This window comes from Nannospalax galili, unplaced genomic scaffold (genome assembly GCF_000622305.1).
Source record: "Nannospalax galili isolate Female #2095 unplaced genomic scaffold, S.galili_v1.0 scaffold185, whole genome shotgun sequence".
Classification (NCBI taxonomy): Eukaryota; Metazoa; Chordata; class Mammalia; order Rodentia; family Spalacidae; genus Nannospalax; species Nannospalax galili.
This window is the reverse complement of record NW_008355474.1, coordinates 210,660-235,026: the sequence shown is the minus strand read 5'-3', so window position 1 is coordinate 235,026 and position 24,367 is coordinate 210,660. Positions and strand designations below refer to the sequence as shown.

Sequence of the window (24,367 nt, the reverse complement as noted above, 5' to 3'; positions counted from 1 at the left end):
CTGATCTTCCTGCCTCCAGTTCTCAAGTGCTGGGATTACAGGGGTACACTACCACAGTGGCCAGCCCTAAATTATTAATCATTAATATTGAGCACCTACTCTGCACCAGCACCATTCAGACGGTTTATGTGCAATCTCTTGGCCACATTTCTCTCACCTCCTGTTTGGTATCCAGGCATCAGTCATCAAACTCCTATTTCCCTAAGAGTGAGCTACACATACTGAAGGAATGTCTTTTGTATTTAGAACATTATTTGGACCCTGAAGTTGTCTTGTTCACTACAAACATAGTAAAGAAAAGAGAGGACAGATGAGGGCCCAGCAAGCCACCAATGCTCAGGTTTTCTCTATTTGGGGTAATAGAGAACAATAGCAACGGAAATTTGGAAAGGGAGCAGTGGAACCACTAAAGACCATTTCCTAAACCAAATGGGTGTTTTGATGGCATAAAAGATGTGCTTTCTGCCGGAAACTCTTGTCACATTTACTACAGTGAAAAGGTTTTTCTCCTGTATGTGTTCTCTGGTGTGTGAGAAAATGGGAATGCTGGTTGAAGGTCTTGCCACACTCGGGACACTGATAGGGTCTGTCTCCTACATGGATGCGTTGATGGGTTGTGAAGTGGGAGCTCTGGCTGAAGCTCTTCCCACACTCACTGCATTTGTAGGGTCTTTCTCCTGTGTGGATTCGTTGGTGTTTAATAAGGGCAGAGCTGTCAGCAAATCCTTTTCCACAGTCATTGCACTTGAAAGGTCTCTCGCCTGTGTGTGTCCTTTGATGAGTGACCAGATGTGCACTCTGACTGAAACTTTTGTGGCAGCTGGGACAACTGAAAGGTCTTTCTCCTGAGTGAGTACTCATGTGAGCTACAAAATGAGAACTATCTCTGAAGCCCTTCCTGCACTCTGGGCATTGAAAAGGTCGTTCTCCTGTGTGGGTTCGCTGGTGCTTAATCAAGTCTGAGCTCTGGCTAAAACTGTCCCCGCAATGGTTACACCTGTAAGGTTTCACCCCCGTGTGGATCCTCTGGTGGGTGATGAAATTTGAGCTTCGACTAAAGCTTTTATGACATTTGAGGCACGTGTAGGGCTTCTCTCCTGTGTGGGTTCTTTGGTGCATTATAAGGTGTGGCCTCCGCCCAAAAGTCTTCCCACATTCTGAGCACTCATAAGGTCTCTCACCCGTGTGGGTTCTCTGATGCTTTATGAGAGTTGAACTGTCACTGAATTTTTTCTCACATCCACTGCATTGGTAGGGCTTCTCTCCAGTATGTGTTCTTTGATGAGTGACAAGGTCTGAACTCTGTTTGAAGCCTTTCCCACACTCCATGCATTTATAAGGTCTCTCACCAGTATGGGTTCTTAGGTGTCTTCTGAGATAAGAACTCTGGTTAAAGCTTTTCCCACATTCGGCACACACAGGCTTCTTTCCTACATATCCATGTAGGAGCTTATTTAAATCTCTTTCCTGTGCAAAGTGCTTCTGCTCCCCATCTCCTACAAAAGTTCCATGTTGCCCTTCTAACTCAAAGGCCCTCTTCCAGTTTTCCCCCCAATTAGAAGTATAAGAAACATTTTGATTGGTCCTTTTTGAAGATGTTTCATATTGTTCTGCTGTCTCAGAAATGTCCTGGCTGAGTTTTGCCACCTGATGTGCAAAGTCTGAAAAAGTAACACACAAAATGATCAGAAAAGAACACCATTAAACAGCAAGAATGACTCAAACTTCTGTTTTTGGTAAGATGATACTTAATTTGACCATTCTGATTTTCACCTTTTTTTTTGAGATTGGGTCTCCCTGTAGCCCTGGCTGGCCTAGAACTCCTTATGAAGACCAGGCTAGCCTTAATCTCACAAAGATCTGCCTGCCTCAGCCTCCCAAGTGCTGGGATTAAAGGTGTGAACCACCACACTCAGTTTGCCTTTCATTTTTTGAAAAGTTTGTTGAGAACTGGGGGGTGTGGCTCAGTGATAAAGGACTTTCCTACCAAGGGTAAGGCCCTAGGTTTGATTCCTAGTTCTGCAATGTATGTTATCCATATCATCAAAATTAGGAAACTCCTTTAAAAAAATGTTAGTCTAAACAGAAAAGAAATGCTTACTCAAAATCAAGACTTTATTCAGGTAGTTCCTGACTGACTGTTCAAGAAGTGAAATGTAAACTTCTATAAGCATAAAAGTCTAGGCACTGGAGAGATGGCTCAGTGGTAAAAAGCACTGGTTGCTCTTGCAGAGGACCTGGGTTTGGTTCCCAGCACCCACATGATGGTTCACAACCATCTGTAATTCTAGTTCCAGAGCATCTGATGCCCTCTTCTGGTTTCCATGGACACTGTATGCACTTAACATCATGCAGGCAAAACACTCATATACATAAATAAAATACTAAAATTAAAAAGAACAGAGGGGCTGGAGAGATGGCTCAGCAGTTAAGAGCACCAGCTGATTTTGCAGAGAACCCAGGTTAGGGTCCCAGCATCCACATGGTGGCTAATAACCATCTATAACTCCAGTTCTGGGGGATCTGATGCCCTCTTCTGGCCTCTATGAGCAATGCAGGACATGGGCACACTTACATGAATGCAGGCAAAACACTCATACACATAAAAGTAAAAAAATAAAATATTTTTTAAATACACATAAATTAAAAATAAAATATTTTTTAAAATATTTGTTATTTTTAATTTATGTGTATGAGTGTATTGCCTGCATGTATGTGAGTGCAGCAGGTAAGGGCACTTGCCATCTGACCTGAAGACCTGAGTTCAATCCCCAGAATCCACATAGTGGAAGGAAAGAACCAACTCCATGTATCCTGCCCACTAATATAAATGCAATGTTAAAAAATTCTTTTAAAGAACAAAAGTCTAGAGCCCAAGTCTAAAATACATAACTTGTGCCTGTCACACCTTTTGCATGTTTTCTTTCTTATTAAAAAAAAAAAAATCTGTCAGAATTCCAAATTCTTCATCTAAATGAGGGCTAAGCTGAGGGACTACAGGCCTTTAGTTCTGGTTCTCAGGAGGAAGAGGTAGGCAGATCTCAGTGAGTTTGAGGCCAGCCTGGTCTATATAGTAAGTTTCAGGCCAGCCAAGGCTACATAGTGAAACTCCTTCTCTAAAAAAAAAAAAAAAAAAAAAAAAAAAAAAAAAGGCAAGGACTGAGGCTATAGTTTCTTTGCACTGCAGCACTCACAACTCACCTGTCGAACTTTCCCTTATGAGCATCCTGGTCTCAAAGTTTTCCAGTGGTACAACCCATGGCACTTTTCTCTCTTTCAGCTGGGAGATTACATTTGGTCTAGAAGTCCAACATAGGAAGGGAAACGCAAGATGTAAATCTGAGCTAATCACACAGGTCTGACCAAAACCTAAGGCCTTCTCTTTCACTAGGTAGAAAAAAAATACAGAGGGATGGCTATGGGGTGTTTGGGCTCATTAAAGGTACAACCATGGTAAAATACTAAACCAGGGTGATTACTTCAGGTGCCTAGGGGTGAGCAGCCCTTTTCTTCTCATAAAAAAACAACTTGACATGGTGTGGGCTATAGACCCACTTGGAAGGTAGAAGAAGTAAGATCAAGAGTTCAAAGCCATCCTTGACTACATATCAAGTAGCCAGTCTAGGCTACATGAGATCCTTTATCAGACAGAAGACAGAGAGATAGATAGATAGATAGATAGATAGATAGATAGATAGATAGATAGATAGATAGATGATAGATAAATGATAGATAGATGATAGATAGTCAAATAAATAGTTCAATCAAACATTCTATTTTAAACAACAAAACAATATTCTAGTCTAACAAAATACTGTTGGTTATTTTAAGTAATGAATAGAAAGTGTCACTGTTGAAATATATTCATGATACAATGTATAAGAACGTAGGTTGTACAGTCTGGCAAGGTGGTGCATGCCTTTAATCCCAGCACTTGGGAGGCAGAAGCAGACAGATCACTGTAAGTTCAGTTCTAGCCTGGTCTACATAGTAAGTTCCAGGCCAGCTGGGGCTACAGGGAGACCCTGTCTCAAACAAAGTAGGTTGTACAACTGAATGTATAATATAATCCCCATAGTATGTGTGTGTGTGTGTGTGTGTGTGTGTGTGTTTATGTTTCATTTGTGGGACAGAGTCTCCCTATGTAGGCTAAGGTAGCCGCAAAACTTTTGATCTGCCTGCCTCGGCCTCCAGAGTGTATGTGTGGTATTTTAGAAAGAATGCTGGAAGTGGCTGCTTTGTTTTGCTTTGTTTGCTGAGACAGGTTCATTTGGCCCAGGTTGATTGTGAACTATCATAACTGAGGATGATCTTGAACATCTTATCCACCTGCTTTCACCTCTAGAGTCCTAGGATTGCAGGCATGTGCCCCTATACCTGAATTTAGGCAGTACTGGTGACTGGATCAGGGCTTTCTGGATGCTAGACAAGCACTCCGCCAACTAAACTATATCCTTAGCCCCTTATTTCATTTTTGTTTTTGTTTTTTTTGTCACAGGGTCTTACCCTATAGGCCAGGCCACCCTGGAACTTAATATGTAGCCAAGGTGGCCTCAAACTTGAGGTAATCCTCTCATCTATTGCATGCCTCTGGCATTGTAGACATGGGCCACTACATCTTCTTCTGGTTTTTGTTTGCCGTTGTTTTTTATTTTTGAGACAGTGACTCAGGTAGCTCAAGATACTGGCCAAGGATAGCCTTGAACTCCTGATCCCCATGCCACCACCTCTTGAGTACTAGGATTACAGGTGTAAATCACTATGCCCAGGTCTGTTTTAAAGAGATAGGTAACAACACAATGGGGACAGCCCTCTCTTTTCCACAAAGACAAGGGCTGGTCTTCCACCACTGCCACTTCTGAGTTTGTTCATAGCTGGAAAGAAGGCATAACAGTATGTTATATCAAAGGATTGTGGTGAGATAGGAAGATCATAAATACCAAAGACACCTGTGGGGAGCCATTCTTCCTCTCTCAGAAAGGCAAGCTCTAAGAAACTAATGTCCAGCACTTGGGAGGCAAAGGCAGACAGAAGTCTGTGAGTTCAAGGCCAGCCTGTCTATATAGTGGGTTACAGGGAGATTCTTTCTCAAAAAGACCAAAACGAAACAAAACAACAACAAAAAAAACCCAACTAATGTCCTTAAAGACCATTCAGACATGGGTCCCTTCACAATACTTCAGTGTTAAATCTAAAGGAGACAAGCATCCTTACCCTTTGAGAGTCCATTCTTCCAACTGTGCTGAAGAACATCTTTGGAGAGGATTCTCTAAATAGTGTCCAGGTAACCCACTCTTCCTTGAAGTCCCCAGCCACATCACTGAGAGGCATCACTTCCTAAAGCAAGAGACCTCAATGTACATCAATAGATCCCTAAGTATTCTTTTTATTGTTTGACGACAAAAAGACATCTATCAGGACCCCAAACAAAACTTCCCCTGTCTAGAATAGACCTGAAGTAAATTATGTCAACCACAGAAGGGTTGCTTTTTTTAATTCTATTTTCACACAATCCTGCTCTTGGCCAATATGCCCTTCACTAAGAGAGGCCTAGGCCTCCTACACACATCTATGGATTTATCTTTTGGATACATTAGTTTTTCTGAGGGGAAAATGGTATCCATGATGGACTACATAAATAAAAGGTTCCAGTAGAAACAAATGAAGTTAGCCAGCTGACTAAATCATCTGCTAAAAAAAAGAGAATCCATTGCAGTGGAAGAAGAAGCAAATTGGGATGAACAGGTTTTTAGTCTTTCCCATCTTTTGTGCCATCAATCAAAGCTCGTTTACTACTTCAATACACATAAACATTTTATGTATTTACTGACATAGCTATTGATCATTTATAAAGTACTGACTTAAAAACAAAAATCACAAAAAAACTCAAATCAAGCCATAGAAACACATTTCGTCTCTCTGGATTAAAACCTCTACAAACAGGGGCTGGGGAATTAACTCAGTTGGTAAAGTGCTTGCCTAGCATGCGTGAAGCTCTAGGTTAGATCCCTACATACAAGTCCGTGGTGGTGTGTGGTGGTGGATGCCTGCAATCCCAACACTGGGAGGTGGAGGCAGGAGGATCAGACGTTCAAGGTCATCCTCAGCTACACAGCTGAGAAACGTGAGACCCTGTATCCCCCTTCCCCTAGGAAGGGGCGGGGCGGGGTACGGGGAACGGGGAACGGTGACCGGGACCCAAACCAGAATAAACCTTAATAAAAACCATCATCAAGAAGGTAAATTTTTCTATCTTCATTTCAAAACAGAAGCCACTTGCAGGAGATAGTGCAATTGAGGGGAAGAGAATTACCAGCATTATCAGCCATGTTTATAGAAACTCCTTCGCTCTGTACAAGTGACCCTAAAGGCCCTATGGCGCCAAGGTGCTGTGACTAAGTGCCATTGTGAGAAGCACGCGTCTGTGTACTGGATTTATTAATAGGAGCATGACCGCACCGGTGGGGCGACACTGGTCCTTCCCCACCGCGCTCCAGGCCTTAATAGAGTGCAGCGGTCAGAAGGTCACAAAGACCAGCCAAAGCTGGCGTGGGGGGGGGGGTGCAGCACCGAGGAACCAGAAAACGGAGTAAGAGGATGAACTATCCCGACACTTGCAGAAACCGCATCTCCTCGAGACACGGGGGCACCCAGTGCGACGGCTACCCGCAGACACCTCGCTGGGGAGCGGGCGAGCCGGCTCCACGCCCCTCAGCCGCAAGCCGGCAGCCGCCTCCCCGGGTCACTCACCGCCCCCAAAGGCCTGGCTGAGGATGGAGCAGGCAGCAGGCAGTGCAGTCCTTCAGCGCCAAGCCGCTGAGTCTGAAAGCTCCTGGGATTCTTGATCCTGCTGGGGGACACAGGTGTGATAGCCAGCAGCCGGAAAACGCCTCCCCTGGCCTCTTTCTATTGGCTCCTTAGTTATCACGGCTAGAAGATTTCCAGGTCTATTGGATACTTTGGCTGTCAGTCACCGCAAAGCTTCCCGGGAAGTGTAGTTCTCAACTAGATTTCAAGGGCCACAACGTCTTGTAAGTTCTAAGAGGCTGGGAGTTGGGGATATAACTGAGTATGTGAGGTCTGCACAGGGAAAAAAAGGAAAGAAAAAAGATGGCTTGTCTAGGCTTACAATGAGACCTTGTCTCAAAAACGGAAACGAGAGAGACAGAGACAGAGATTGACATAGAGCCAGAGAACGAGCCAAGTGGTGACAAGTGCTATTCTCCAGCTATCTTATGGCAGAAATCTTATGAGAGGATGAGAGTCATATCTAAATGCTGTACCTCTAGAGTAGGATCTGTAGTTGTGAACCTCTTGGCCTCTCGGTGCTACTGTGGAGCAATCTGGTACCCACTGTGCAGCCTCGGTGCTCTGGAACGTCACCACTCCCAAACTAGTCCTTTTTGCCAAGTCCTTTGCCACACACCTGCTTGTCAGAGCCTGAAAGGTTGTCTGTAATCCAGCTGGGTTCCAAGCCAACTCAAACTCCCAGCACAAGCCATGAGTAGAAAAACAGATGTGTTTCCTTCCATTAGCATCAAACCCCTAGGCATATCCCCCTTCCATTGTTTAAAACACCTGTTAATAGAAGAATCAGGAGAGGAAGCCAAATATGCTGGGAAACCTTGTGTTGGGTTCCAAACTGGGGAGGGAGGGTCCCTGAGTCTCTTGTGAGAGGTAGTGAGCGCTTTGGGCAGGCTGCCAAAGAGGCACACCTGTTCTACCTTGTTTCTTGGTTCAGTGCCATTAAAACAAAAGTATTTACTGTAAAGGACCATATAATGCTTACTAGTCGAGGGACTTTCATGAAAGACATCTTTGATAGTAAGTCCACCATTTAAAAAGATGTCTGCAAGATAACCTTGTATCATTAAAGGCTGGGATTCTATCCACTTTAACACCAAATAAATGCTAGTTTCAGCTACCAAGTGTATTTTTGGATGAAAGTGAGAAAAATGGATTTGGGTGTGCATTGACACATAGCTGTAATTCTGACACTCTAGAGTAAGAGGTGGAAGTTGGGTTTTAATGATCAGCCTGGGCTACCTGATACCCTGTTTCCATTAAAAAAAAAAAAAGTGTGGGTAGGGGAGAACTGGAGATATGACTCAGTGGTTAAGAGTACACTGGCTGCTCTTCTGGCGGACCCAGGTTCAGTTCCCAGCACCCACATGGTGGCTTACAACCATCTGTAACTCCAGTTCCAGGGGATCCAACATCCTCTCTGACCTCCTCAAGTTCTGCCCTACATGGGTGCACTTACATACATGCAGGGAATACACTCATACACATAAAATAAAATAAAAATAATAAAATATTTAAAAAAGAAAGAAGGAAAATGGAAACCTCACTGGAAACAATGAACAAAAGGAACACCCAAGATACAGGGATTTCCAGGCCTCAGGTAACTGGAACATAGTTCAGTATCTAGAGAACTGAAGGCATCTGCAGGCTCCTCCATAGTCATTTTAGAATTTTGTCATCAGGGATATTTTTGATCCATTGGCTGAGAGTAGGGAGTGGAGATTATGAAATCGTAGAATCTGGCTGGTGGTTATTCTTGCCCCTCCCCTCTCTCCAGCTTCTGTTTCTTCTACTTCTGTTTTGTTCTCTCAGCATTTTACCACAGCACCATTATTAGGTGTGGGGAGGATGAAGGGGAGGGAACATTTGATCTCGTGATAAGTGCAGTGATAGAGGAGTAAAACCAGTATGCATTTGACATGGTAGGGGTTGAATGCTTAAGAGCTTGGCAGAAGGGAGAAAATAGAGGAAGGGAGAGGTACTTAAAGAACTTCATGGAGAGTAGAAATGAGCTTATGAAAGAAGCAGACTGAGTGGGGGAGGTGTGCTCAACATCCATAGATGCTGCTGTTGCTTTGGAAGCATATGGAGAAACTGGGAAGAAGAAAGTAACCTTGGTGCTATATGTTCCATTCAAGCATGGTGTGCCTGAGAGCTGTGTGACAGATCTGTGATACTCTGTATTGAACTGGCTCAGCAAACTTCCCTAAGTTACTCCATTTTGTTCAGAGCCATTTCAGCAGCAACTTTGCTCCACACCGAAAGGAAAAGGGGGGCAACCTTGGGCCTTGGAAAATTGCCCTCACCATGAATCATGGAATGTGCTAATTCCAGATATTATATTTTTACTAACCAGCTTATTTTCGCTTCTGTAACCTGCTTGCTGTCTTGGGTCGCCCTGACACAGGGCACAAGACCACCCTTGTTATCCTGTTATTGTATGACCACCTAAAAGTTATTTACCTTGACTGTCTTATTTTACTTGTTATGGCTAAAGCAGTTGGCTAGTTTTTAATGTCACAAAGTTGAGTGCCAAGTTATATGACTGTATCACTTGTCTGTACAATGATTGGTTGTTAATTAATAGAATCAAAACTCTGCTATGTTGTACAAACTTGATTGGTTCACAAATGTCCTGTTTTAATAATAATTCTGTAATCCTATAAAAACTCTGACTTAACAATCATCAGGGCTGCTTCTACTCCCGAGATAGCCCAGCCGGCCGAAAATTAAAATTTACCTTGCTACCTTTCTTAAAGTGGTGTTGGTGATTTTTTACGAACTCTGTCCTATAACATGTATGGCAGGAATTCAAATTCCTCAGAAAACAATTTGTTAATAATAGTTAATCTTGTTTTAAAACCTTAGTATCCTTGTGTGACACTTTTACCTAGTTAGAAAAGCAACAACAATAATGAAGTAATCTACAAATTCATTTAGTTTGGCTTCTCTTTCAACCTCTCTGGGGTTCCTATCATCACCAGCCCCTTCTCTACCAATTCAGAACAAGTTTCCTGACCTATTTTACATGGTTTTTATTACATTATTTATTTGTGCATGTGTGTGTGTGTGTTTGTATGTGTGTGTAGAGGCACAATTATGAACATCAGAGGACAACTTGCAGAAAGTAATTCTCTCCTTCTGCCATGTGGGTCTGAGGGATGGAACTGAGGTTGTCAAACTTGGTGACAAGTATCTTCTATTTTTTTTTGGTCTTTTTGACATAGGGTCTCCCTGTAGCCCCAGCTGGCCTGAAACTCACTATGTAGACCAGACTGGCTTCAAACTCAGAAAGATCCACCTGCCTCTGCCTCCCAAGCACTGGGATTAAAGGCATGTGCCATCACACCCAGGTTGTGGCAAGTGTCTATCCACTGAGCCATCTCTCTAGCTCCTGACCTATTTTAATAGTGGAATGCATCTAACCCAGAGTAATGGAGCACCCCACTTTCTCAAAACTAGAAGGCCAAAGGAGGAGGATTGCTTTGAGTTCAAGGTTAACTTTGGCTACATAATGAGTTTGAGGCCAGCTTGGACTGCCAAGTGAAACCATGTCTGGAAAAAAAAAAAAAAGGAAAAGGAAGTTGGGCATGGTGGTCAGTTGGAAGGCAATGGAGGTTCTACGTTAGCCCTGGTTACATTTGAGATCATAGCTGAAAAAAAAAAAAACTTCCAGCACTGTGACCCAGCCAAATTAAGGATCTTTTCTCTCTTTTCTAGATATCAAGAAATCTAGAGACTAGAGAGAGTGCTTAGTGGTTAGAAGTGCTTCCTGTTCTCCCAAAAGACCCAAGGTCAATTCCCAGCACTCTCATTGGGCATCTTACAACTGCCTGTAACTCCAGTTTCAGGGGGATCTGATGCCTCTGGCCTCCCTGGGCACCTACCCACACACAGACACATATATACACATAATTTAAAATAAATAAGTCAGGCACAGGGACACATGCCTTTAATCCCACCATTTGGGAGGCAGAAGCAAGTGAATCTTGTGAGATAAGAGGCCAGCCTGATCTACATAGTGAGTTAGTTCTAGGCCAGCTGGGGTGACAGGGAGACCCTGTCTCAAATAAAAATTAATAAGTAAATAAATAAATAAACAAATCTTTTAAAATGGGGGGGGCTGGAGAGATGGTTCAGCGGTTAAGAACACTGGTTTTTCTTGCAGAAGACCCAGGTTTGAATCCCAGCTAACAACTGTCTGTAACTCCAGTTCCAGGGGATCTAACAGTCTCTGCTGTCCTCCACAGGCATTGCACTACACGGGTGCACTTACCTACATGAAGGCAATACACACATACACATAAAATAAAAATAATCAATAAAATATTTTAAAAAAGAAGCCTAGGGTTTGGGAATATAGCTCAGTGGTAAAGTACTTGCCTAGTATTGAGTAAAATAACAAGGAATTCAAATCTGTTCTAACAAAAGAATGATCACAGAGATGTAACTTTTGTAATAGTATTTTTATTTTGTTTTTTTTTTAAGGATTTATTTATTTTATATCATGTATGAGTGTTTTACTTGCATGTATATATGTGTATCACAGGCGTGCCTGGTGCCCATGGAGGCCAGGGGAGGGTGTTGGATTCCCTGGAACTAGAGTTATAGACATCCACATGGCAGTTCACAATTGTCTGTAACCCAGGTCTCCTATAAGAGCAGCAAGTGCTCTTGCCTGTTGCAGTATTTCTCCAGCCTCTATAATGCTCTTTTGTAATCTCCCCTGCCATATAAAACTTTTGTTTATGCAAAGGCCCTGCTACATTCCCAGAAATTGATGGTCCATAGCTGTTCGACCCTTCCCCCTTTCTTTCATTTCCTTTGTACCTGATTCATTTAAAATGAACAAACCTTGAAAAACTGTCAGGTCAGACCCCAGTCAATGGGGAAAAGATATGTACTCGTGTTAAGAGTATCCATTTTTCTGTGCAGTGTGCTTGCTGTCCAGGTTTTGGTAGCTATGCACCTATATTAGTTACTTTTCTGTTGCTATGAAAGAAATACTGACCAAAGCAATTTATAGAAGGAAGAGTTTATTTGAGTTTACGGTTCAAAAAGGACAGGAGTCCATCATGGAGGTGAGGTATGGCCGCAGAGGTGGACTGGAGGAGGAGTGGAAGCTAGGCTCTACATCTTCAATCAGGCACAGGAAGCAAGAGAGCAACTCAAGATCTGGTAAGGCTTAAGAACTCTCTAAGCCTGCTGGGCTTGATGGCGCATGCCTTTAATCCCAGCACTCAGGAGGCAGAGGCGGGTCTGGTCTACATAGTGAGTTCCATGCTAGCTGGGGCTACTGGGAGACCCTCTCAAAAAGACCAAAAAAAAATAATAATAATAACTCTCTAAGCCTGCCCCCAGTGACATGCTTCCTCCAGCACAGCCACACCTTTAAGACCTCCCAAAACAGCGCCACCAACAGGGGACAAAATGTCCGAATACTTGGAGCCTATGGGGGAGGCATTCTCATTCAAATCATCACAGCCTTTCAGAGCAGAAGTAAATAGTTCTTGATTTGCAACCCAGATTTTATCTTTAACAACTTAGGGGCTCATCCCAGGATTTTATCACAACCAAGGGAGCACCCAGAATCCCTGCTCAGGGAGACACATCCACAGCATTTTTGCAATGGTCCCTGGGTTCCCCATTTTTAATGATTCTGTGGAATGGTGAGGAGACCCAGGACTGTGAAGGTTTCTTGGCAACACATGGAGTGGCCCAAGTGGCCCCTTGCAGAGGTCAAGGTAGGAAATGCTGTGGGGATAGCACAGTACTCCTTGGAGATTGGGTCTTCCTGGTAGTTAAATGAGCATGAGTGAGACATGTCTCTACCATGAAGCAAGTGTGCAGCAGTTCTCAAGGTTTTCTTAGTGATGCCATATGGCTTTCTGGCAGCCCTTTACCAGTCAGGGCTTGTGCTGGAAAGCTTTAGTGTCAACTTACACACCTGGGTTGAGGGAGCCTCAATCGGGGAATTGCCTCTATTGGACTGGCCTGTGGCCATGTCTGAGGGGTATCTTCTTGATGAGTGATGTGGGAGGGTCCAGCCCACTGTGGGTGGTGCCACCCTGGGCAGGTGGGCCTATGTTGCATAAGAAAGCAGGTTGAGCAGGGGCCAGGAGAGCAAGCCAGAAAGCAGCGTTCCTCCATGGCCTGTGCTCCAGCTCCTGCCTCCAGGTTCCTGCCCTGAGTTCCTACCTTGGGCTCCCTGATGAACTGTGACCTGGGAGATGTAAGACAAATAAATCCTTTCCTCCTCAAGCTGGTATTGGTCAGAGTATTTTGTCACAGCAACGAAGAAACAAACCAGGACAGAGCTATTTATTTATTTTAAATGGGAGAGAGTGAACATAGTACCCCCACCACCACCACAAATCATGCAGTCAAGGGTTTCTCATATTTGGGGAAATTGCTGGGGTCAGCACATCCATAATGCAGTGAATAAGCCTCACCCTGGGCAAACCATATTCATGATCTTGGTATCTCCCCTACCAAGTAAGTATGCCCTTTGGGGTTTTGTACTAACCTGCCTATTTCTAAGAAGCACCAAACAGAGAATGATGCCCAACAAGTGAATTAATTGGTCAGTTACAAGAATACAGGTGTTACTAAGGGAGAAATGTGTAAAATGGGCATAGTTAAATGGGTAGTTATACAAGGAACTATGGGGATAAATGGGAAGAAGTAGCTCAGGAGAGGTAGGACCGTAGCAGACAGGAATTATCAAGGGAGAAATGGGGAAAGTGGGAACACTTTAAATAGGGAGGTGGGGAGGGAGGATTAGAGAGGGAGAGAGAGAGAGGAGAGATAAATAATGCCTAGCTAGCATAAAAAACCAGAGGGAATCAAATTAGTCCAAAAACCTACTGAAAAGTTATACATACACTATCTCTACATGAGTTCATATGTGTAGAGCTGAAGGCTATATAACAAGAAGCAGTGCCAGACGGGAGAAACCTTCCTTTGGGTTGTTAGCCAGGGTGGTCCAAGAGACTCCACAAATTACACAGGCTATTGCCACAGCCCTTGATGACCTCCCAGAACTTGAAAGTAAGATCCTATTGCTGAAGAAAGGACATACTTTGGACTCAGAATTTGGAACAATGGAGCTCGAATAGACCTGGAAGTCACCTCCCCTGAAGGCTAGCTCTCATAGCTTTGGAGAACACTATGCAAGCTGATAAGGGAGAACATCAATCCATGGTCCAACTCCAGCTTCAAGGCCTAATAAGTACACCAATGACCAGCACAGCAAACAACATTGGTATAGTAGTGGCACTTTTATCTTGGGGGTAATCAACAGCTACCTAATTGGACTTAAAGCCCACTCAGTGGGAGGAAACTCATGTGTGATACTGTAAACCTAGCCAAATACACATAGCTGGGGAGGTCATAGCTCTTACAGACTACCCCAAAGCTGTCACATCCCTAGACAAATGTAATTTTCTACTATGTGCAAAATGTGGATCCTAAAATCTACAGACAAGTATCCCAGTCACCACCCATCAAAGAAACTTCTTTTTCCACAGACAGAGATTATTACAGAGTTCCACAAGTGGTCATACACAGAGATTGTGAATTTCCCAGGCCTAAGTGGCACAACTACAATACAACCTCTATACCTAAGGCTCACAGAACATAGAACAAGGGATGAAGAGAACACTAATGAATCTTTCAATTCTCATCAATGAAGCTCCTTCAGGCAACACAGGGCCAGGAACACAAAAGGTCACAAATGGCCAAAATGTAGAGAATAAGAGTCTACAGAGTGTGGGTCCTTGGATAGGACTCCTACATTAAAATCCACTCACTCAGGGCTCAGGGACCATTGTGGAAGATGGGTGGAAAGATTATAAGAGCCAGGTGCATGACCATAAGGAAATAGTGCTACAGGCTCCTGGAACCCTTCTCATATGAACCTACAACAATGGTGTCAACATGCACAAGACCCATGCAAACTCAAGCAGACAAAAACCCAGCATAGAACTGTGGAAATGGGCAGGATGCCCCAATCTTAGTCAAAGAATTATTGGCAGCTGATAACTACTCACATCTTCAACCACAAACACAAAGCAGAGAAAGCCAACTGGAAGTGAGGTAAGGCCATGAATTCTCAAAGTCCATGCCCAGTGATGTACTTCCTTGAGCAAGGCTCCACCTCCTAAAGACTCCAGGACCTCCTGAAACAACACCACCAACTGGCAACAGTGTTCAAATACTTGAGCTTATGTAAGACATTTCTAGTTCAAATGAGCATATCCACCTGCCACTAAACTCTAAGAGACAATGTAATCAATGTAAAAAGTGATACAGAGGAAAAACAGCCTTAGTCTCATTCATAAGAGAATTTAAGAATGGATGCAAACAGAAGCTTTAGAACAATTTTATTAGAATTTAAAGAAAAATCCTCAGGGCAGGCAAGCTGGCAATCTTGGCAGTTGCCTTGAGGAGGAGAATGGAGGGGGGAGAAGGAAACAAAAGCCATGAAATATGCAGGTTTGGAGCCTGCATGGGGCCCAGACAAGTGGACTAGTCACCACATGGCAGGGAGAAAGAAACTTTACAGAAAAAGTAAAGAAAATACAAGATGCTGGGGCATTGAGGAAAGGCACGCTTTTTTTATGAAAGAGATATGAGGAAGAAAAGGAGAGACTGCATTTTTCTGAAGAATTCAGAAAATCAGGCAGGATTTACAAAGACCTTATGTCTGCAACCAGGTTCACAAGAAGTGCACTAGGGGATGAGGATTCCAGGGAGGGAAAAAAAGCTAAAATCATGCTCTCTACCTAGGGGTAAATGCCTCAAGGACGGGGACAAGGCTCTGGGTCCCAGCAATCCTGAATATCCCAAGGGGTCCACCCCAGATGGCAAGGGAGTGAGAAATAACAAGAGGAAGCAGAGGAAACAAATGTTTCAGAATGGTGAACCATAGAACACTTTAAGAGGGAATGCCCAGAATGGAGAAAGGAAGATAAGATAATTCCTCTCATGCATTTTAATGAAAAATCAGAGTGTCGGGGCTAGAGAGATGGCTCAACGATTAAGAGCACTGACTGCGCTTGCAGAGGACCTGGGTTCAGTTCCAAGCATCCACATGATGGCTAGTAACTGTTCATAACTGAAGTTCTAGGGGATCTGACACTCACTTCTAGCTTCCACATTGTATGCATGTGGTGTGCTTACAGACACATCGGCAAAATACTCATCACATAAAAATAAAAAGATATTTTTTCAAATAAAAAATTATAGAAAAGAATAAGTTCTAACTTATTCAAGGCACCCTACCTCCCAGTTGCCAGCCACTGAACTGAAATCCTGTCTTTAAATATTGATGATCCTAAAGACTGTGAAGGAAAAACCATCAATCTTTAGAACCTGTGGTTTAGGAGCAGACATACTAAGTACCAACTCTTTGGGTATCTTTAGATTAGAATTAGAACACGGGGCTAAGCCTAGGCATAGATCCAGTTTGCTAATGATACCATTCCTGCTTTCATCCCCCATCTCTCTTTTCTCTTTTTTGACCCAGCATTTCCTCCAAAGAATGATCCTGGTAAGGAAACGATTATAGAAATGAAAGATTTGAGACAGACCTCTGTTGAGATGGGATACGAAGAAGTCAGTGCCTGGTTGGAATGAATTAAATATTCTGTTTGCACATTAAACAAAAGTGATTGTTGGGGCTGGAGAGATGGCTCAGCAGTTAAGAACACTGGTTGTTCTTGCAGAAGACCCAGGTTCGAATCCCAGCACTCACATGGCAGCTAACAACTGTCTGTAACTACAATCCCAGGGGATCTGACAGCCTCTTCTGACCTCCTTGGGCCTTGCATGACTCCGGTGCACTTACCTACATGCAGGCAATACATGCGTACACATAAAAAATAAAAAATAAAATATTTAAATAAAAAAACAAAAGTGATTGTTATGCCTGTGTGACAGGCCTACCACAGACTCAAATAATTCCCTTCCCTAGGCGCTGTCTTCCAACTGGAACAGCATCATTGCACAATTTCCCTCTTTCAAGACCAACAGGCCTGAGGCAGTCAGTCCTACCATACCTTGCCACTACTGTTTCCCCCAATTAAAGACATGAGGCATTGACCACCTCTGGGGACCACAGAGCTCCCATCTCCTGGGAGTAGTTTCACCTTTTGCCTCTCCAAGTGGGAGAAGCAATTAACTCCAGTGGGCAATGTAACTGGATTCAGTGAAGGCTGGTCTTTGGAGGGATGACCTTGGTGGTCACATAAGCAGACATCTGGTGATGTTGTGGCAGATCCCTGTTTGAAATCTTACTTGTGAATTGGAGTGGGACTTATGTTAGTCCAATTGGCTATCCCTTTCATTATGACATTTAGACAAATTCAGCTGTCTCAAGGCCCTTCTTGAGAGAAACAGGAGCACTTAACTGCAGAAGGTTCATTTGATCCCCATATTTACATAGATGCCAAAGGGATGCACCAGGGTGATCCTCAAATGAATTCAAAGCTGGAAATCAAATAACAGCTGCTTTTAAGTCAGTCTTGTTTTGCTGGCAGACTATTAATAAAAGTATAGACTGGATCAACTATCTATTATAATGAATCAACTATACCTATCACATCAATCTATTACAATCAACAAATTATATCTGGAATGCTGCCAAAGGAATAGCTGAACAACTTAGTCTCACTAGCAAAATGGCCTGGAGGAATAAGTTAGCATTACACAAGATTTTGGCTGAAAAGGTAGAGTCTGTGTAATGTTGGGAGGACAATGTTGTGTCTTTGTGACACTGTGATGAGTGGATGGTGTCTGTATGTCTGTACATTTCTACATGTCTCCTGTTTAAGCCCTCACTGTCTCCCCCTTCCCCTTACATTCCACCCATTTTGTATTGTCTTACAGTATTTTAAAATACCAATCATAATGTATACTGTTATCTATAGGAGACAAGAAAGTGAAAGGATATAAAGGGCTGTTTTTCTTTGCTCAGAGTTCTGCTTTAAACTGCTTCCTGCATAAAATCCTTGGGATTCCATTTTCTGTTTAGAGCGCCCACTATATTTTCTAGGTGCTTATCCGGGATCCAACTGTGAATTGCACCTCCTTTGTGGCTAGAGTGCCAATTTCCCTGGAGCACCAAGGAATTACTTGAGACTCACCTTCCCCATGTGCTGGGGGCGTGGACTTCCAGAAGCACAATGCCCAGCCTGCCCCAGAGGGCACAGGAACCAGTTCAGAGAATTGCTCACTCATTCAGACTGGTAAGAACCTGAGTTCGGTTCAATTTGGTTTTGATTCAAATTAGTATTTTTTTGTTTGTTTTTTTGAGCCTGTTCCTATGAATGGAAGGAAGGTCTGATCAACCTTCAAAGTCCTGGAACTGCCTAAGTAATGTCATGGGAAAGAGACAAAAATGCAGTTCCACAGTTCCCTAGTTACTTTCTATTACTGTGATAAAACACTGATCAAAACCAAGTTGGAGAGAAAAGGGTTTTTTTCACCTTACAGTTTACAGTTCATCATGGAGGGAAGCCAGGGCAGGAACCCAGGGCCAGAACCTGGAGGCAGGAACTAAAGCACAGACCCTGGAGGACTGCTGCTTACTGGCTTTCTCCTGTGGCCTGTGCTCAGTCTGCTTTCTTATACAACCCAAAACCACCTGCTCAGTGATGGCACCATCCACAAAGGACTGGGCTCTCCCCCATCACTAAACGCTCAAGAAAATGGCTTACAAATATGTCCACTGGCCGATCCCATAGAGGAAATACTCCAAATTGAGGCTCCATCATCCCAGGTGTGTCAAGTTGACAGCTAAAGCTATACAGCACAACTGATCCCTTATCAATTTGACACAACACATCACTATTAAACCATAACCTTTCCATTTCTTGTCCCCAAGATTTCATGTTAATATTAGTATCACAATATAAAACATAGTACAGCTTTAAAAGTACCACAGTCCTTAAAAATTCCAATTCCTTAAAAGCTCGATGTCTCTTTAAAATAATCCAAAGTCTCAGGATTGGAGAGATAGCTTAGTGATTAAGAGCACTGGGTGCTCTTGCAGAGGACCTGGGTTTGATTCCCAGCACCCACATGGCAGCTAACAACCGTCTATAACTCCAGTTCCAGGGGATCTAATGGCCTCTCCTCTCCTCAAGCATTGTATGGCATGGGTACACTTACATACACACAGGCAATACACTCAAATACATAAAATAAAGATGATAAATAAAATATTTTTAAAAACAATCCAAGGGGCTGGAGAGATGGCTCAGTGGTTAAGAGCACTGACTGCTCTTGTAGAGGACCCGGGTTTGAGTCCTACATGGTGCCTATGAACCATCCTTAACTCCAGTTCCAGGGGAATCCGAAGCCCTCTTCTGACCTCTGGGGCATTGCACGACATGGATGCACTCATGTACATGCAGGCAATACACTCATACACATAAAAATAATAAATAAAATATTTTTAAAAAAATAATAATCCAAAGTCTCTTAACTGTGATCTTCTATAAAATAAAACAAATTAAGTGCTTCATACTCCAAGAGGGAGGAACCAGGGCACAATTAATACAAAAGCAAAACTGAAACTGAAATGTGTGAATAGCTCCATGTCTGATGGGATTCACTCAGGATCCTCTGGGCTCCAAAGGACTCAGGCTCCTCCACCTCTCAGGCTCTGCTATCTACAGCAAAAGTACAACTTGTCTTGTAGACTCAGGCTGGCTCCACTCCACATCTGCTGCTGTCCCTGCTGATCATCCCACAGTCCTGGCATCTCTATTATATCCTGGAGTCTTCCCTGCAATTGACGCTGCACCTTCTGCTTCACATGATGCCAAGCCTCACATTCTCTCCATGATCCCTTCAGTCCTGCAGCTTTCATGCCACCAAAACCACTACCACCTGGGAGACTCTCACATATTACCAAGTCCCACTTCTAGCTTAAGATGCAGCCTTAGCCCCCTCTGGGCCACAGCTTCTGTGTGCTGATCCTGTGGAACTATTTTCAAGACGATTTACCTCAGTAATGCAGATCTCCTATTAATCATAGCTGATTCTTCAGCTCCATCTAACTGGCATCTGTTGTCCCACTAAAGCACAAAAAAGGTTTCACTTTCACAAATTCTTAATACAAATATCACATAATCAACCTTGATAGTCTTTGCTTACCTTGAAACTTCACAAGCCAGGGCTCTGTTGTCTACATCTCTTTCAGCACTATCTTCCAGGTCCCCACAGACTAGCTCACTAAACTCTGAACACTAAAAGGCTTTTCTAGTTCAAAGTTCCAAATGGTTTTTCGAATTTCCATATTAGTTGCTTTTCTATTTTTGTGATAAAACACTGACCAAAAGCAACTTAGGAAGGGGTTTGTTTGGCTTACTCGTCCCAATCACAGTTCATCACTGAAGAAAGCCAGGGCAGGAACTCAGGGCAGAAACCTGGAAGCAGGAACTGAAGGACCACAGAGAAATGCTGCTTACTGGCTTGCTCCCCTGGCCTCTCAGGATACTGAACCCTGGATGAAGGGCTAGAAACTCTGTGTGTGTGTGTGTGTGTATAAGACATACAATAGGAGAGTTCTGACTCAACCAAGGGTTGAAGCGAATGTTGAGTCCCAATCCATGGGTCTGTGGCAAATTTCATAAGGTTTAGGGAGGCTCTCTTTGGAGAGATCCTGACTGGGCATTGTATAGTCCTGCCAGGGCTAAGAGGCACCTCTAAGAGGAGACCAACTGGAGAGAGAAATGAAAGTTCCCTTCCTTTCCCTTCTTGTGTGTTACTCTTGTCTTCCAGAAGGAGGAAGTGGGTAGCACACAGAATAAATGTTCAACTGGTTCCTGGAAAACTCCAGCCTGTGAAATAGACTGGTCATTGCTTGGGGTGAGATGGCCTTCTGAAAGATCACTGGACAAGGAGATAATAAAGTATTCAAGATTGTTGTGGGAGACCCAGGGCACCCCAAGCAATTTCCCTATATTATGTGCTAACAGGATATAGTCCTTTCCTGCCCACATGGTTACAGGCTTGCTTAGAGGAAATTTGTCAGATCATTCTGGCTAAGGAAACTGCCACCTTAAATTGTAGGCTAGAACTTGAAAAGTCCATTTTGTCTTAGGAATTGGAGGACGTTCCCCTGCTTTATATGCCTTTATACCTTCCCCCACCCCTATTGCCACCTGTACCACCTGTGCCAGCTTGTAGTCAGAGCCTCGGCCTTATCAATGCTGATGTCATCCCTGTCCCTACCCTAGCCAATGCCTCACTAGAGACTGTTTGCTCTCCTGAATATGCTTATCCAAGGTCCCTCAAGATTCCCTCAGGTCACCAGGACTCCCTCGGTTCACCAAAACTCCCTCACCAGGAGCCACCCCAGAGTCTCAGGTTTTAACTCTCTACATTCTGATGGGGAAAAGCAGGAAGAGTCCAGCAGACATCTCCTACTGGAGGAACTTCCAAAGTGCCACTAGGGGGTTCCTCTATTGTAACCAGAAAGGATAGGTACAGGGAGGCCCATCAACGCACCTTCATTTGTCAGTCCTTCTCTACCACTGACCTCTTAAATTGGAAAAATCACACACCTTTCACAAAGAAACCTCAGGCACTGATTAACTTAATGCAGTCCATTATTCAAACCTACAACTCCACATGGACTGATGTTATTCAATAATGAGGAAAAGCATCCTATCACCCAGGCAGCTTCCAAGGTGGCTAGGGGAACATGCCCCAGCTGAAATAAACAATGCTTTAGATTATGCCAGTCCCATTTCCCTGAGGAGGATCCCCACTGGGACCCTACTGGTGGAATAGAATGACAAAGACTTAAGCACAACAGAGAAGCCCTAATAAATGGCATGGAAATAAAGAGGAAAAAGGGCCATGAAATTACAAAAGATCTCAGAGGTACTCACTCCAGGGGCTGGAGGAGAGCACTGGCAATTTTATGAGAGACTGTGTGTGGTGTCCTGCCTTTACACCTCCTTTGACTCAGAGGCAGCTTAAAATCAGCAGATGGTAAACATGGTTCTTCTTGGTCAGGCCCAAGGAGACATTTGGCTCAAATTACAGAAGTTAGAAGGCTTCACTAGCATGTATGCCAGCCAATTACTAGAGGCAGTCATAAAGGATTTTGTTAATTGGGAACGAGAAGCCAGATGCAAGGCAGACCAAAAGATGAAGGAAAGAAAAGTAGATTTGCTAACCACTGCACTGGGGGAATGGTCAGGGCACCCCCAATGGATGGTTCCACCATATCAGGGCCAGAGTTGACAGGGAAGCTGACAAAAAAGTCAGTAGGCAAAAGCAAGCAACTCTGTTCAGAGGCCAAGTTGGGGCAGAATCAATATGCTTACTGCTGCCAGGAGAGCTCTCAGTGACCCAAGAATGCTCACATAGGCCATCAAAGGAGAGAGGCTAGGTAATCCATGGGTAATACCAACCTGTGCAGAGACAATATAGGGTCCCAGAGGATGCCACCATGGAGCTCTATGAGGAGGACTAGGACAGACTAGGCTCCATTTTGTTGGTTCTCAGGAGTCCATGATCTAAGTGACAGTAGGGGCCAGGCTGCTCTATGTGAGACATGAGGGCTACATATTCAGTGGTGACATGGCCCATAGCTCCTCTGTAATGAAAGCATACTACCACTGTGGAGGCCATAGGTATCAGAGCCTGTCACCCTTTTTTGGTGCACAGGCAGTATAACCTAGGATGATTCATGAAATGAATTCATTAATAAAATGATTCATGAATTCCTATATCACCCTGAGTGCCGTGTGTCTTTATTATGATGAGATTTTCTGGAAAAGCTACAGGCTCAAATAACTTTAAACTCTCAGGGCCAAGCTACCCTAACTCTAGAAAACTCTGGGGCAAAAATGGACTCCTACAGTCCCTCAAGAAGAGGAATGATACCTCTTCAACCTTATAGAGGAACCATAGCTAGGGACCAGAACTTCCATTCAAAATGCCTGGGGTGTGGGTTAGGCTTGAAACATACCCTCAATAATAGTAGAATTAAAACTGGGGGCCAAGCGCACCCTCTAGAGACTGTTTCATCCCTCATAAGATACAGATTGAAAACTAAAAACATTTAGAGAGACTTTTAAAGTATAGAATCCCTGCCTTGCTAGTTGCTTTGGAGCACCTCCCTATTACCAATCCAAAAAACATGGATAGATGACTATTGACCAGCCCAGGATTTGTGAGCAGTAAATCAGGCCTTTTGTCACCATACATCAGTTGTCCCCAACCCCCACCCACTCTTGGGCCTTAACTCTGTTGAAGCTGTTAAGGTTCAGATAGCCCTGCTCCCTCACCAAAAGAGCCTCACAAGCCCCTGAGAAAAAAACTGAGTTGATAAGCACCCTGGTCAAGAGAAGCAGACTTTTCTACACTGTTTGGCCAACACAGCAGGCTTCCCCTTTGATCTCTAAAGGAGGGAAGGTTTTAACAGTGGTTCCCCCCCACCCACCTAACTTTTGCTCTCATATATCTTCCCACCTTCTGCATCCTCCCAGAAACCTCCCCCTTTTAAAAGACCCCAGCTCATGACCCGGGCAGACATTTTCCCTGCCCGGAAGGGAATTGGTCCCATGTGTCCCTTTGCTAATAAACTCTATTCCAATGGAGTTTTATCTGTGTCCTGGTGCTTTCTCCTGATCAACTCGCTTCATCCATAGGCTACTTGATCTATCAGATGGTGCCAAAACCTGGTTCCTACTTCAAGGGACCCGCCTGGACTTCTCCAATGCCACTAATTAGGCTTTCAGATACACTCCCACCCTTCTTTTCAATCTCCTCCTCTCCCCAGCTCTCTGCTTTGCTTTCATCTCTTTCTGGCTCTCCTAACTGGGGAACACACTCTGCCTTGTCTACGTTTCGATCTCCTTTCGATCTCCTTTCCCATTGATTTCCGTCACTCCCGGACAGTAGACTGGAATGGAGCTGTTTCATCTATTCGCTACCTCCACCCCCCACACACACCACATCTTGCCTCCCCCCCTTGCCATGGGCCTGGAAGGTCTGCTGTCTTCTATCATTTTTCCCTGTCTTTATCTTCTTCCACTGCCTTTCTTCCTCACTTTACTCAGGATGATTTCCTATACTGTTCAATACAACACATGCAAATGCTCTGTATCCTTCTCCTCTCTCTCCCCCTCCCATATTAAAGTTTTCTACCCCCTGCTGTGTGCCTGCCTGCCAGCCCACCATGTGTCTGACCTTCCATGCATGCTTTAAACCTGCATGACCCCAAGGCTTTTTTTCCCTTCCCACTATTCCCCCCCTCCAGGCAGCTGCCAAGATTGCCAGCTTGCCTGCCCTGGGGATTTTTTTCTTTAACATTCTAATACAATGATAAAAGTTTCCAGCTGGGCCCATTCTTAAATTCTCTTATAAATGTGGCTAAGAACCCTTTAGGGGACCTTTTCTCCACCTTTTGACCCAACTAGCTTAAACCAGCTGGGCAACTTTGCTGGAGCATTTAAAGAATTTCAGGCGGCTTGCCCCATGAACTAATGGAAAAAAGTTTTAAAAGCTCTTTTTTCTCCTAAACTTTTTCTCCAAA

At 43.8% G+C, this 24,367-nt stretch overlaps 1 protein-coding gene and 1 non-coding gene across 2 annotated transcripts; both read right to left on the bottom strand.

The window, feature by feature from the left end:
* Nucleotides 1-330: 330 nt before the first annotated feature.
* On the bottom strand, nt 331-6,877 carry Znf774 (zinc finger protein 774). Its single transcript, XM_008852769.3, has 4 exons — nt 6,751-6,877; nt 5,215-5,337; nt 3,202-3,299; nt 331-1,661 (listed from the first exon to the last, which is right to left on the bottom strand). Exons 2-4 carry the CDS (start codon nt 5,316-5,318, stop codon nt 421-423), a joined length of 1,443 nt encoding a protein of 480 aa, XP_008850991.1. The 5' UTR covers nt 5,319-5,337; nt 6,751-6,877; the 3' UTR covers nt 331-420.
* Nucleotides 6,878-13,137: 6,260 nt separating this feature from the next.
* LOC115067637 lies at nt 13,138-13,307 on the bottom strand. The gene has a single exon (XR_003847018.1). It is a non-coding gene; the product is annotated as a U1 spliceosomal RNA (small nuclear RNA).
* Nucleotides 13,308-24,367: the final 11,060 nt, after the last annotated feature.

What these genes read in the sequence shown, in the direction of transcription:
- Znf774 (XM_008852769.3), bottom strand. Translation starts at nt 5,318, where the DNA reads ATGTGGCTGGGGACTTCAAGGAAGAGTGGGTTACCTGGACACTATTTA. An exon ending in GAAGAATGGACTCTCAAAGG is followed by an intron (nt 3,300 to 5,214) that starts GTAAGGATGCTT and finishes TTGGACTTCTAG; the next exon opens with ACCAAATGTAATCTCCCAGC. An exon ending in CATAAGGGAAAGTTCGACAG is followed by an intron (nt 1,662 to 3,201) that starts GTGAGTTGTGAG and finishes TTACTTTTTCAG; the next exon opens with ACTTTGCACATCAGGTGGCA.